This window comes from Rhipicephalus microplus, chromosome 6 (genome assembly GCF_043290135.1).
Source record: "Rhipicephalus microplus isolate Deutch F79 chromosome 6, USDA_Rmic, whole genome shotgun sequence".
In the NCBI taxonomy this organism is placed as follows: domain Eukaryota; kingdom Metazoa; phylum Arthropoda; class Arachnida; order Ixodida; family Ixodidae; genus Rhipicephalus; species Rhipicephalus microplus.
Genome location: NC_134705.1, coordinates 111211536 through 111227250, shown reverse-complemented (window position 1 = coordinate 111227250; position 15715 = coordinate 111211536). Strand labels below are relative to the sequence as shown.

The 15715-nt window shown below is 46.9% G+C and overlaps 1 protein-coding gene across 1 annotated transcript in view; it reads left to right on the top strand.

Moving 5' to 3' along the window:
• Positions 1–7191, top strand: part of Trmt61 (tRNA methyltransferase 61) — a 54092-nt gene extending 46901 nt beyond the window's left edge. Inside the window, exons 3-5 of the mRNA XM_037418897.2 lie at positions 4590–4783; positions 6078–6363; positions 7137–7191. Coding sequence (XP_037274794.2) covers positions 4590–4783; positions 6078–6344 — 461 coding nt within the window. The 3' untranslated portion in view covers positions 6345–6363; positions 7137–7191. The remainder of the gene's footprint in view (positions 1–4589; positions 4784–6077; positions 6364–7136) is intronic.
• Positions 7192–15715: the final 8524 nt, after the last annotated feature.

Here is a 15715-nt window from a genome sequence, read left to right as displayed (position 1 = left end):
GAGATCGAGCGCTGTTCCGACGTACTGCCTCCCCCCCCTCCCAGCGCCGCCTTCCATGCAGAAGAACCGTGCAGTTCCGGGGATAACGTCGCTTCCTCCGCCGAACCACCTTGCAGTTCCGGGTATGGCTGCGTCTCCTCAGCCGAGCCACTGTGCCGTTCCGGGGAACTGGTCTCGCAAAGAGTCCCAAAACGCTATTTAAGGCCGAGCCAACCCCATGTTAAGGCCCGTTTACATTGACCCGACGAGGGCGCGTTGAGTCGAAATAAACAGGTTTTCTGGACTCGCCCTTCCCATGTATAAGCGGACGCGTCGGGGCGGAGAGTCGTCGCGACGAGTCCCGTCGACCCGGAGACAGGGGGTAGGTTCACCGAACTCGCCGCGCTCAGAAAGAGCATGTATAACCGGTCGCGCTGAGTTGACGGGCTCGTGACCTCTCCCGCCTGTCGCGGTCTCCGCTTCCCCTATCCCCATCACTCTGATGTTGCTCTTTCTCTGTCGGCCGGTACGCGCGCGCTAGGCACGATGACATCCTCGCGGGCTCCACGCACCATGTGGACAGATGATGAAATAACGTCGTTGCTAGCTTTAGTCAACGAGAAAAAACTGAGTGATTTGCTCGATAGCAAGCGGCAAAAAAAATAAGGACATATTCATGGACCTGGAAAGATGTTTGAAGAAACAGGGCCTGACGTGGACGTGGGAGCAAATAAGGACCTGCTAACACTGTTGTGCAGTGTTAGCCAAGACACCAACACAACCATAAAGTACAGCTGGTGTGCAAACTGAGAAAAAATACCAAGACAGTCATCGCGGTGGCGGAGCGACAACTGCGTAAACAACCGCAGCCCACAGCGGCGAGAGGCGAGAGCACAGGTTTGGAGGAGCGGAAACCGGTACTGGAAGACGGGCTTTGGGCTCGCCTCGATGCAATGCGTCGCTGCGATCACCGCTCACCTCAACTCGTCCGTGCGAGTTCATATAAACTCGGGCGCGTCGAGGTAAGCTGAACCCGCCACTCAACTCAGTCCGCCCCTGTCGCGTCCATGTACACGGGGCTTATAGAGGATTTTGCCCCAGCCGACATTGTCGTGCTGGCCGGCTCTGTACAAACGACAACCTGCTACAGTAAATGCTCCTTTTTGTTGCTGTTTTCAAAACGGATTGCCTCCCTGCTTCGCCTTCGGGCTAAGGCTTCAGCGAAGTCCGCTCGACTGCTCGCCGCTCTTTGCCACCGCTACCATCGCGACACAGCAAATTCCTAACACCGTTTAATCCTTCTTTACCCCATTCCTCGTGAGCTATTCTAGAGGTGTCGCACTCTGATGCAGACAGTTACGGGGCTCACTTTTTAGGGGCGAAGCTCCTTATAGCGGCACCCGTTCGTCCCTTGTAGTCGTAGTCGTAGTTGTAGTCGTAGTGTGTAACCAGTCTTAGGTTTCGACCTGCAAGGTTGTGCCGGTGGGAGTTTTATCCTGTGCGTTGTTGAACAGTAAAAAATTCGTAGCGTGCGCGTTAACTAAAAGCCGAATTCTCTTGTCTCTCATTCCCTATTAGCAGCCATTGGCATGTACATTGAGCATTGTCTGACAAGAAAGGGTTGCTACGTTATACTCGCCGGGTGTTACCTCTTTGGTTTTTGGAAAGGTTTAGCGAGCGTTGAGCCGCAGTGCCGTGAATACAGTGAACTAGTATATACCATGAAGTCGAGGTGTTTAAACGTGAGAAGTAGACACGAATCGCAAGCCGTAAGAAAGTGTGTGTGTGCCACCTCTCGTTTAGTCCTTGGAATGTCCGCTGGATGTCGGTGCTTCTACATTGGGAATATATGATGAAAAGATGCGAGATGGTGGTACTTGGAGTGTTGAAAAGATGGACGAACGGACACACAGACAGATGCATAGACGGACTCATGAATGGCTGCACCGACGGATGGACGCATGGACGGACGCATGGACGGACGCAGGGGTGGATGCATGGACGAACGCAGGGACGGACACACAGATGGACGTGCGAACGCACGAACTGATGCACACACGGACGGTCCCACAGACGGGCACATGGACGGACGGAATCAAGAATGAATGGGATGGACGGATGCTTCGCCCCACTGTCCATCATTCACTTCATGGATATGCTGCCATTTTTTTCTTTTTCTCTTTAAGAATCAGATAAAAACACAATGAGAGCGCGAACGTGTAGGAGCAGTCCACGGCAGTCGTCTGCTCGATGTTCTGACCGCGGGTACACGAACGCACGCGAAACGCCGACACATTCGCCCCGCATCTCGTTGAAATTCATAGGAGAAAAATAGAAAAAAGACGCTGACATTCCCTCATTGCATCTCTTTATTTATCTAGAGCTTTATTAATATCTTCAAGCAACAAATACATAAACTACGCATGTTGTGTTAAATAATTTTCGCCATGTCACGTGTCACTGTTTGCAACGTCAGAGCAGCGTCGTCTACGTAGAGGACCAACGTCACTGCATTGCCGTGTACGTAGGGCCATTCGTACGCGCACGTCACGCCCTCATTCTCTGGGCGTGCGCAGGCAAAAGGGGGGGGGGGAGCAGTGTTCATTTTGAAATTTGACCCATTTCCGCACGTAGTGTTGCAAATTTTGGCAGACGTGATCATCAACGCCTCGTCTACGCATTGTGCTTTTCAGCTCAAAATTGTCAAACCTGGTAAGTCGCCCTTTAAACGAGTTCCTCTTTCTCTGGGCAAGAAGATGTCTGGTGGAACCACCACGGGAACACTGGTGCCATCTATATACTACGAAAGTGCACCTGCTCTTGGGGTGGCAATCTTAGAGTTAATATAGAGACTCTAGAGGAAAATTTTGGCCGGAAAACATATAATCACTGAAGCGCTGACATCTGGGAATGCGCTCGCATGCATATAAGATAAGCTAATGATGGATAACATAGGTACTTAAAGATTATGTGAATGCAATACGTGAAGCGCAGCACGTCACAGGGTCTGGAAAAGAGAACAATACAGGCGCCTGATTGGTCCTTCTCTTCTCCTGTCCGTGATTCATCCTGACCCCACTTCTTGCATTCACAATGAACTGTTACCAATTAACCCAAATGGCTGTTTTGCTACTTAGAGATTAGGCGTCTGAGAAAAAAAAACAAATATACTGGAGCAGTGGAGCTTCATGTACTGTGGACGATCAGAAATGATGAGGTAATTTACTTTTGCTATTTTGCCGCACGTTTCCTTGCACCAAAAATAACAGTACCTTTTCTTGCACCAAAAATAGCAACACCGGCTGTCCCAGTGGACCACCCCTGTGTCTCCATTCACACTCCGTACCTTCTTTCACACTTCACGTAAGGGACACATTTTGTTTTGAGAGAACACTTTGCCGTGTTATATACTTAGTTACTTTGGCTTTTCTGGCACCTCGAAGATATCTCAAACCTTTAGGACCCATCGTGGTCGGAAAGCTGTCGGGCTTCCAACAGACCACACGTTTATCAATCACTACTACTTCTTAATAGAAGAGGAAGAGACGGCGTTCTATAATTATCGTGAAGCACTAGCAGTAATAGACACTTTAATTGTGTGTCTGCATGCCAACACGTATGGATAAAAATACTTCCGCACTGGGCAGTCAACACATACCACCTAAGCCGAGGTTACATTCACGAGGTGATGTTCTGGTGCCTCTGACTGACGTGATCAGTTTTTAAGTTACTCAAGTTGCCCCGCCGGGGTCTTCTAGTGGCTTAGGTACTCGACTACTGAACCGCATTTTCGATGGAGGCAGAAATGCTGTAGGCTCGTGTGCTCATATTTGAGTGCACGTTAAAGAACCCCAGGTGGTCAAATTAACGGAGCCCTCCACTGCGGCGTCTCTCATAATGATGTGGTGGTTTTGCGACGTTAAACCCCACATATCATCAATCAATCAAGTTTCTCAAGTTTTTTTTTCATAACCTTTAAAGGGGCACCAAAGCAAAATAATTTTTCACGTTTTATTGAAATACAATTTCACGATCCCCCCCCCCCCCCAAAAAAAAAGAAAACACTTTTACCGCGATTTGACTCTTGGTAAGCTAGAAAACGTGCACTGCGAAACTGCAGGTGGAGGCGCCATCGCGAGATTCCCGCAGCAATCACTGTGATGTCGTCAATTTTTGAACGCGTCTACTGGATTCTACGTAGCTTCTGATCGGTAAAGTTGAAGTGAATTCTAATCTGTGGGTGCCATTGACCTAGCAAACGAAGTCTCATTCATCGAGCCAATGTCCCGAAAATACGAAAGATACATTGTCGAATTTCTTACGTCGTGTGCGAAGACATCGGGGCAAAATTTAAAAATAAAACTTCAACGTTGATTTTCTCCGCTAATAATTAACTTACTACAGTGAAACTTCTGACAGAGTTCTCATAGTGCAGTCTATCAATCTAAATTAACAAATTGTTTCTATTTAGTGTCCCTTTAAATCTCACAGCGCGTGCCTTACTTGCCAGACTGACACAACTTTATCACCTGTGATTGGCGCATAAAAGCCTTAGTCGCCTGCGCTGCGTTTCTCTAACTGACCACGCTTTTTGCGTGTCTCTTCTGCAGGGGGGCGCCTCTGCTCTTTTTCGCCGTGCGTGGAACAAGTGCAGCGCACTTGCGAGGCGCTGCGTGGTCGGGGTTTCGTGGACGTGGTCACGTTAGAGTGCCTCGAGCGGCCCTACGAGATGAAGCAAGTGTTCATGGCCGACATCCGGGACGCGTGCAGGGTACCATCCGGGGGACCGGCACCGAAGAAAGAGGTAAGTGGCTAGGATGTGATTTCGTGGTGGGTACGCCACATAATCTTGCTTCTAGGAACCAGTATGAATAATTTGCTTTCTGGAAGGGTGGACATTTGGACAACAATTAGTTGGTAGGTTGATGTATCGGGGTTTGACGCGCTTAACGGATCCTAAAATGGTTTTGACGATTCTGTACACACACGCTGAGCCGGTAGACCAAGTTCCAGGGGTCATTTATTCATTTGACCAATTTGATCTCTCTGCGTAAACTGTGTAATATAATACAACGCTTTCGCAGCTTTAAGTTTAAGCTTTAAAGCTGCGAATTGCTGTGAATTGGCCGAACGCGTTTTCAACCGCCCATTCACAGAGCGACATGCTCTGGCCACTTTACGTCATCGTGGTAGCTCGTCTGATTTACTGTGGAACACGTGGCACAAGCCCTGTGAAGGCCGAGCTCAACCCCGAGCGCGCGAAGTAAAAGTTGAGGTTGTCGAGGGTGAAAAGCGTAGCGGAGTAGGAGGGTAGCTATTTATTTCTCGTAGCTCTGTTAATAAGGGGGCGGGGAGTTCGATCGAATTATGGTGCCAATGACTCGCTTCAGTATTGGTCTAATCAAAAACAGAATGTGACAAACCAGTTTCAGGGACCCTTTAAAACGACTAAGAATGAGAGGTGACGTAATGGAGTGCTCTATGTAATTTAGGCAATCGGGTTTAATGTGCACAGTATACGGGCTTCGGTTATGTCACCTTCGTCGGCCACAACTGCTGTTGTTGCTGCTGGCATATCTTATGAAGCTAGATCTACAATTTCATCATCTCGTCTTCTAGAGTTGATATTGTCACGTGGTTCTGAGGGTGGAAGAAAAAAAAATTCTCAAGCCGGTTAAGAATCAACTGTCTATTCGGCCAACTTTAGGCGAAAAGTATAACATTCAGCGCTCAGTAATGTCGGCGAGAGCAATCATGATTCATCGATACTATGATAGTCGGTAAAAGACGACGTATTTTATACATGCAGTCATTGAACATTACAGCGTTTAATTCACGTTAACTCCTGAATCATCTCAGCTACTTTGCTGTGCGTGCTCTTTTCAGAACAGTCTAAAAGAACAGCAAAGTTTCCCAAACATTCCAGCGCTTGCGCCGAGTGATAGTAACACGCTTAACACTTTTTGTCGGTGAAGCCTGCATGATCGCATTAAAATAAACAAACAAGCACTCGTGGCAGCACGAGCAAAAATTGTTTCTCCTTTTAATTGCGACATGCCGAAACCCCATACCTAAACGCGACGTGCAATATCTCCCAGCATGCGACGGCCAAGACACTTGGAACTACAGAGGGAGATGCAATGACCGGTGTGGAGGAGCCGTCCGAATCTCTAGTCGAAGCCGAAGGCGGAGCTGAAGTCGAAGCCAAAGCTACCGACGATACGAACCGAGGCAAGAAGCGTCGCGGCCACCAGGAAGATCTGGGTTCTGCAAACCCGGTTTTCTGCTTCCAGGCGGCCATACCTTCCTTGCAGATTCCGGGCCACACGGGATACCTGACCTTCGCGACGCTACTGGCCTCGTAGCGGTTGTCATGCGCTTCAGGTAGGAGAGGGCAGGGTGGTTATCTCTCAAAATTAAGCCTTACGATCGTTGCTGAGAAAATACAAACCGTTTTGTTTTCGTTGCTAACATAATTTTGAAGATTTTCTTCTGACATTGGTTTCATGATTCTAGCTTCTCAGCAAGAGTACTCCAAATCTGTGTTTTTGGCTTCATAAGTGAAAATTCACACTTGAGTTTCCAGGAAAATTTTGTTAAGTTCTAAGCTAATTACATGGGTACACGCCTGCTAATTTATTACAGTGGCCTGTTTTGTAAACTATATACACTTGGCAAGCATGTTGAGGACTTCACCGCTTGGTCCCACTTTCGAACATGTGCTGTGCTGCTTTGATTTTCACTGTCGATCTAGGAGGTTCAAGTATAGGTGACATGTGAAACATGGCAGGGATTCGATGCCCACAATTTTGTCGGGCGTTGTATGTATTCAAATGAGTAGTCTTTGAAATTGGTAGTTCGCAAAGAGGGAGCTGAGACCAAGGCACGAAAGTGGGCAGCGCCGATTACCATATAGATTGCGAAGTTACGTCGCGCCTTTTTGTGTTCCAGTATTAGCAATATAACTGAGGAATTCGGTGATGCATATAAAATCTAAAACTGCCGAGAAAAATGCGACAACAACTGTGTTCGCTGCTTGCAGCATTTTTTTTCGGAATAAATAGAAATAGAGCGAGTTTTATTGCGCTGTGCCTTCTATGGCGTCGGGATTCAGTGACTGCCGGTGATATTTATTATGTTTTTTTTTTGTTTTTCAGATCACAGAGCTGAAACAGGCATCACCACATCATAATAAAAAAAAATCATTAGGCACCCGCTCTCGTGCTTTTTTTTTTCATGTCTGCATTACTTACAGGCCCGACTACGAATTGCACTGTAAACATTTGGGGTACTTTCATCGTACAATATTTGTAAGACGTCCTTGCTTTCTAAACCTTCCTTGGAAATTCAGTGCAGTCGGCATGTGAGCGAGCTTGATCTGGTGGCGTCCGCACTCCACTGCGCATGCGCCTACTCTCTCCCACTCCTTCCTTACGCAGGCGTTCGGTCACCTTCTCTCCTCAGCTGGCGCTGCTTCCTGTGAACCCACTCCTTCCTCCCCTCCCCCATTTCATATAAGCGCGTGCGCTTGGTCGGCTGGAGTCATTCTCGCTTCGCTCCCGCTCAGAGGAGTTGTAATGTCAACTTCGGCGCCAGTTGCAGCAGTACTGCAATTTCTCTGCCAAGGTTGCCTTGGAGTAGCAGCAGCGCAGGGATCGTGATGCGGAATGCAAACGCCTCCGCAGGCACAGTGAGTCCAAACTCTAGGTAGGGAAGCGCAAGCGAAGCCTCGGCGTTGAGCTCCAAACGCCCAAGGTCCGGAACGCCGATGTCGAAGCAAAGTGTTGGCGTCGAGCTACCGCTTCCGCTCCAGAGAGACAACGCGAGTCTGCGGCGAGAGTAGCAAGGCTTTCGAGACAACTGTAGCGACCGTGAACACTAAATACAAACCGCACACACTAACAAACGCCGAGTGAACGTAAACGTAATCTTGGTGTGCACCCGCAATGCGGCTTCGTATCCCCCCATGGTTCCCTTTAAGGGGAGATGGGGTATTTTTTTTCCTATCAAGAGGAGGAGAAAGCAACTTTAATGACGCCAAAATGGGTCAGGTGAGGCAGGGGGATTGCGTCAGGGAAGAACAAAACGATGAGCCTTCAGGCCGCACTAGGTGGACGAAAGTCCGGGCGCTTGGGCATCCCCTATGACCCAGCGTACGATCCGGAGTTAGTCGTCCGGTCGTGAGCTGCGCAAAGCAGCCTCCCATCACTCTTGTCACTCAGCCCCTGCAAAAGGGGAATTCGGCTTGTTTGGACAAGCTGAATGGAAAGTTGGCTTGCAGATTCGAGCAGAGACGAGTGCTGCGCCCGCCATTCGTAATTAGAAAGTACCGTGCACTTGGTGTTCAAGCATGCAAAGACATGCGAGGTTGATGATGACTGCTCGTGTGAAACAAAAACATATTCTGAAGGGTGCAATGGTTTTGTAGAGTAAGCTACACTGGCCGAGGTTGAGCAATATCGCGTATAGCATATTGAGAGCCTTGCTGCGCATGTCCGAGGAGACAGTGACGTCACACGGCACCCAGCTGGCGCACTGAAGAAGGCCTGGAAGCTTCTGAAGTGACGTGTCACTTCTGGGCAGGCACGTGTCATGCGTGAGCTCGATCGCAAGTCTGCCTGCCCGTTCGTCCGCAGCTGCATGCTAGGTATATCCTGGCATAGCCGAGCTAAACTACTAAGTTTTCTTAATGAACTCACGCCATCAACCGTTGATCATCACAGTTCTGTCTGATGTCGTGCAACAAGCCCGCTAGCCATTGATATCTGTGCACTCAGGTCGCACTGCGGCCACTACAATACAACCGTCACAATTTAAAGTGAAAACCGCATATGGTTTATGAATTAACCAGGGCCGTTCCACTACTGTGAGGATAGATGCCTGCAGCTTCGGTTTCAAGTCATTTTCGACCGGAACCTTTCGTCCTCCGAGCAAATAACAAGCGCCCGTCCCATAGCAAGGTCAAAGGAAAACTGCTCATAACAACCCCAGCTCCATCTTCATGTCACGAGGCAAAGGGCCACACCCACCATAGTGCTTTAGTTGCTGAAACACTTGGCTGCTGACCCGCAGATGGGGGGATCAAATCCCGGCCGTGAAGGCCGCATTTTTGATAGAGGTGAAACTGCTTGAGGCCCGTGTGTGTAGTTTCAATACACGTTGAAGAACTCTAGGTGATCGAAATTTCTGGAACCCTTCACTACGACGTCTCTCGTAATCATATGGTGGTTTTGCGACTTTGAACCCCAACAATAGTTATCAGGCAAAGGGCCGCAGTGATTGACGGGAAGTGCCGCACCCCAGAATTGCTGTACTTGTGAAAGAGGCATGAGTGGTGGCGAGGGAGCACCTGTGGTGAGGCGCGTAGAAAAATTTTCTGTGCGTCGTTCTGCCCTGCGGACGTTTTGTTGAGATGTCCTCACGTGAGAGACAGTTATTGTGCACTTCACACCCCATTTTTTTTACCTTTCCGTCTCTTCCTAAAAAAAAAAATTCACCCCCCCTCTCCCATCACGGACGCGATCTTTTAGGACATAGCCATATACAGTCTCGCTGTAAATTTGGCGACTGGCGTGGTCGCCCTCAACAGGAATAGCAGAAAAAGATAGTAATTGAAGAAACACCCAAGTGAGACAATCGATCTGCTTTGGTTGGCAAATTGTACTCTGAGAATTTTAATGTTAATTTCACCATCATAGGTAAATAATATAGAAAAAAATCAAGGAAATTTTCTTTAAATTTCGCGCTGAAACTTCTGCGCATGACGTCATGACTTTCAAAGTGCACATTTCGCACTTTGACGGCATTGGCTCAATGAAATTTCCTGAAACTTGGTACGTTGTGTTCATGAACCCCTGGGATGACAATGGGCTTCATTTTTCATCATCATCACCATCAGCTGGACTGCGTCCACTGCAGGACAAAGGCCTCTCCCATGTTCCGCCAGTTAACTTGGTCCTGTGCTTGTTGCTGCCAATTTATACCCGCAAACTTCTTCAATTTATACCCGCAAACTTCAATTTATAATGGAATAATTGGAAGCGCAAATTTATACCCGCAATCTCACAATGGAATAATTGGAAGTGCAAATTAACAGGACACAAGAGAAGAGACAAACAAGCGCAGACTGAAACTCCGTTTATTCAGAGAAGAAATTATATGCCAGAAAAATGAGAAAGGGAAACAACTGGAGAGAAGGGTCCACCTTGATCAGGTGCGTCCAGAAACGATATTTCACAATCTAACAGTGATATAGACGGTGAACTGACACAATTATCAATATTATTCTTAATGAAATAAGGCGTTCGCAATCTCTAGTTTTCATGTCATGATGGCTGTATAAGACAGATGTGCGCGAAAAATCAGTTACGCAGCCACACTTTTTGCAATGGGTGGACAAATGAAAACCCGGGGCTGATTTCAGCGCATTGTAGTGTTCTCGCAGGCGAATATTCAAGCAGCGCCCAGTCTGCCCAATGTATAACCTGCCGCAAGACATTGGGATACAATAAACGACATTAGATCGACATTTCGTGAAGGAATTAACATGCTTGACACCACAACCTTTCTTCACAAGACCTGCCTTCGTTCTGCTTTGTAATTCCATTCTAGAACACATTTGCTGCAGTTTTCTACGTGCGGAAAACACAACGTTGAGGTTGAATTTTTTGGCACATTTTTTTTTATCTTATGCGAAAACTCGTGCACTTATGGGACTACTGCAAACTTACGTCGTTTATCTGCCTCTTTTAAGGGGCATCCCTTCCCTTTCTTCATACGCAGTACCTTCTGAGCGGCGTCCGCGCTTGTTTGTCGCTTCTCTTGTGTCCCGTTGGTTTGCGCTTCCAATTATTCCATTATGAATTTGTACCAGCTAGCCCGCCTGTCCACCCTACTTCTTAATCTCAACTGCCCATCTAACCTGGTGTCTCCCCCTAACCCGCTCGTTTTCTCTGAGAATCCAGTTAGTTACCCTTAATAACGAGCGGTTATCCTGTCTACGTGCTACATGCCCGGCCCATCTCCATTTCTTCTTGATTTCAACAATGATATCCTTAACCCCAGTTTGTTCCCTAATACACGCTGCTCTCTTCTTGTCTCTCAAGGTTACACCTACCGTTTTTCTTTTCATTGCTTGCTGCGTCGTCCTCAGTTTAAGCTGAACCCTCTTTGTAAGTCTCCAGGTTTCTGCTCCGTAGCCAAGTACGGGCAAGATACAGCTGTTATATACCTTCCTCTTGAGGGATAGTGGCAATCTACCTGTCATATTTTGAGAGTGCTTGCCGAATGTGCTCCACCCCATTCTTATTCTTCTAGTTACTTCAGTCTCGTGGTTAGGCTCTGCGGTTATTACCTGCCCTAAGTAGACATAGTCTTTTACAACTTCAAGTGCACTATTACCTATCTCGAAGCGCTGCTCCTTTCCGAGGTTGTTGTACATTACTTTCGTTTTCTGCAGGTTAATTTTAAGACCCACCTTTCTGCCCTCCTTCTCTAACTCCGTAATCATCAGCTACACTTCGTCTCCTGAGTTACTCAGCAATGCAATGTCATCGGCGAAGCGCAGGTTACTAAGGTATTCTCCATTAACTCTTATCCCTAACTGTTCCCATTCTAAGATTCTGAAAACCTCCTCTAAGCACGCGGTAAATAGCATTCGGGAGATTGTGTCTCCCTGCCTTACACCCTTCTTGATTGGTATTCTGATTGGCTTCATTTTTACCAGTTAAGAACTGCAGATCACCTAGCAAATGCGGTCAAAAACTATGACGTCATGGCGTTTGGTGCGGAAATTCGAGGTTTGCGTCGCTACCCGCACTTTTTTCGTGCGTTTTCTTGCGATGAGATTAGCGTTTTAATTATTGTGAAACTGCAATTTACCAATACACAAGAAGTCTTATTTTTCTCAAGGGTCCCTTGAACAAATGACGCGTCAGAGCACACGACTTTCGCCTGTGCTTTCTTCGGAGTTAGGTAAACAGACTGCCAATATTGCACAATTTCCTGTGTTGGAAGCACTGCGCCAAGATAGCAATTGTGATACATATGCTGCGTCACACGGCTGTTCTTGCGCATGTTGCGCCACGCCTGAGCCGAGGCCAACGTGAGCGTTGTGTCCCGCACTAAACTATGGTCCAGCGGCCAAGACAATTTTTAGCCGCTGCTAGTGACGCGAGCTTGGTGGACGACGTGCAGTTCGGCTTTGTGGTTCGATGGTGCGGATTGTAGTGCGGTATGGTGACGGCAGGCTCTCTATTCTTGGTGATTGAACGATGAATATGAGTATGTTTATTAGCAACGGCACCGATTAACTAGTTTGCTGACTGGCGCGGGCTGAAAGCACGCCTCGCATCCACCCGAAATGGGCCTTGCAACGAGTAAAGGTAAGCCAGCCATAGGCATTACGGAAACCTACGTGATTTGGTGTTCGTGGACATTTATTTTAAGCATGCTAATGTTAACAGAATTCTTGGAACGACGGGACAGTTTGCAATAATCTGCAAGGCGGCTTTCCTGTAAGGTTTTCCAACCAAAAACTCTCGTTCACAGACTGCTTTTCTCACTCATTGTGTTGTACTCGCATGCCATCGCTGGAATAGGGAGAGTAGACATTTTGTTGTATTCGCGTGCTCACGTGCCTTCGCGGCACAATGAGCGAGAAAAGCAGTTTGTGAATGAGAGTTTTTGGTTGGAAAACAAGCCTTACAGGAAAGGCGACTTGCAGATCATTGCAAGCTATCCATTGAGCTTGTTGCCCAGATACTTTATTATTTCTATTTTGCGCCGCTCTATCGCTCAATGACTGAAACGGCTTGCTGCTGTTGCTGTTGGTAAACATTGGCTTTCAATATCGCCTGGGGCATAGACAGCTTTGACAGACACACACATCATGTGTAATACCGCTATTTAATATTAGCATAGTGATGGAGAAAGCGGGGGGGGGGGGAGAGGGTTCAATCCTCCCAAGCCCGCACACGCCCGTATTGGAAATTTTTGCGTGTGTATCTACACGCTCGAAGACCGTGTAAACTGACACAAATAGATACAAACGAAACATATACATAAGGTATACACATGCAAATACGCGTTCTGGGATAGACAAACGGCGTACATATTTATTTCAACCCTTTCAGAGTTACATTCATACAAAGCACGACGTTGGTGTAGTAGTCGCAATGCTCGACGTCCGACCCGAAAGTCGTGTTATCGAATCCCGGCCGCGGCGGCCGCGTTTCTATGGAGGCGAAATGTTGGGGCCCGTGTAGTTTGATTTAAAGGGCCATGACCCGGTGGCCCAACAATTCCTGGTTGCCCCGCCACAGTGGTCTAGTGGCTAAGGTACTCGGCTGCTGACCAGCTGTTAGCGGGATCCAATCCCTGTTGCGGTGGCTGCATTTCCGATGGAGGCGGAAATGTTGTAGGCCCGAGTGCTCAGATTCGGGTGCACGTTAAAGAACCCCATGTGGTCAAAATTTCCGGAGTGCTCCACTACGGTGTCTCTCATAATCATATGGTGGTTTTGGGACGCTAAACCCCACATATCAATCAATCAACAATTCGTGGTTTTCAGTGAAAAGTAGAGGGTCCATCTAGAAATCTCAAACCCGTGCAAAGAAAGAACATTTCAGCAAAAAAGAAGCCATAGATGTCGCCGGCTGAAAATCTTGGCCACCGCCGGTGGTCTTGTCGCTTGCCTTGTGTGACGTCATGTGCAACAAGAAGCCGCTGTCTTTTACCAAAGTTTCAGCCGTTGCAGACCGTTAAATTCGAGCTTGAAGAAAGCTGAAATATCCTGGTTTCACGCACAGCTGACCCTGGAACAATATAGTTAGTCGGAATGCAGAAACCGGCGCAACTAGCTGCTTGTTAGGTCATGGCTCGCGACGGCGCCAGTAGTGTTGCCCGACTCTGCAGGCTCGTCGCGCGTTTTAAAAATTCTCGAAAATAAATTAAGCGCTCGAGCAAATGCTCTAAAATCGGCTAGATTATTTGTGAGAGCACGAGCATTAACCCATATATCAGAATATCATCGAAAATTGGGTGTCATGGCCCCTTTTTTAGGTGCACGTCAAGAACTTTAGGTGGTCAAAATTTCCAGAGCCCCCCACTACGGCATCTCATAATCGTATCGTAGTTTTCGAACATTAAAAATCATCAATCATTATTATCATTATGGTCAATTTTTCTCGGTACAGCTTTTGGATATCAAACGTGGTTAAAAAGAAACTGAACATTGGTTTTCCTGACGTCATAGGATGTACTATAGTACTATCTGATGATCATTCACGCGCAATGTCTTAAAACCCCTTCGGGATCGAATATATATATATATATATATATATATATATATATATATATATATATATATATATATATATATATATATATATAAGGAAAATAAGTGTATACCTAAGGGCTCGTTTTTCCGTGTTTTAACACAATAATAATCAGATCTAACAGACAGTAATGCCAAGGAATGTACAGGGGAAGTTATTAGAACCAATGGAATGTAAATAAGAAAGAAAAGTGTATGAAAAAATAATCAGCCGTGAGCAGGAATCGAACCTACGACCTTAGAATAACGCGTTCATTGCTCTAACCACTGAGCTACCACAGCGGCCTTCCCCCATCCACTTTTTTGGGTTTATATGTGAATTTAGAAGTAGGAGTGACAGTCAGCGCCATCTATAAGCCGAACGACGACTGTGAAAACACTTATGCGCTTGTTTGGCGTCTCTTGGTACAAATATTTTTTGCCCCTTTTTATTTTAGGTGTGTAGTGCCTTAGAACCCAGCATTGTCGCCCATACAAAACCGAAACCATAACTGCAGACTTGCGCAATCAAAAACGAAAAAAAAATCGTCTGAGTAAAAAAAAAAACGAATTTTATGTGTACATCCATCAAGTATATGACAGCACAGTACACAATCACCTGCGCCGTCCGTCCATCTGTCCGTCTTTTTTACTGGCCGGTGACTTCAACGTAGACATTATGGACCTTAGGTATTAGCTTCGCTCACTCGTCATGATAAACGGATGCGTGGATTTTTTTAACGGGACGTGCACTTGGTTGCTCTGTTTACGCACTTCTATCTCGAAAGCAGTGTATCAGCATAACTGTTATAATAGATACAATAGATATATTTCTGATACAAGCCTATTACATCAAAAAGAAAGGGCCCGATTGTATCAGTGATACATCTATGGTGTTGTACACAACAGAAATGCATTTTTTTGGATAACTTAGTGCCTTGTTCATGACGCTGTGCGATGTTTGTTGGTTGTACACGCATGCGCGGTATTGTCTACTTTTCAGTGCGTTTCCTAGACGGTCATTAAACAGTTGGTAGTTGGCGCTGTTCTGTCTTCTCTCCTGCTCTTCCTGCTTCACGTTATGTTTTTGCGTCTCAGTCTTCTGCACCAGCTCAAAAGCTTGCTTGCGGCCGTGCAACGAAGAAAGTCACAGCTTTTGTCACAAACGCGAAGCAATGAACGCGATAGCAACAAATCGAAAGGTCACGCGTAGAATGGAAAGCAAATCGAAACGTGTCCAGCGTTTCTCACACACAAATGACGCACGAAACGTATTCACAGGTACAGATGCACGTGAATAAGCGTCTCAGTTGTTACTTAGCTGTGTCTGAAAAGTGCGCCCTTTTCGCAAACGGAGACTGCAATGACTACAGTGAACTTTGTGCGCCTGATAACTACAACAAAATCGTTCCAGGTAAAGGC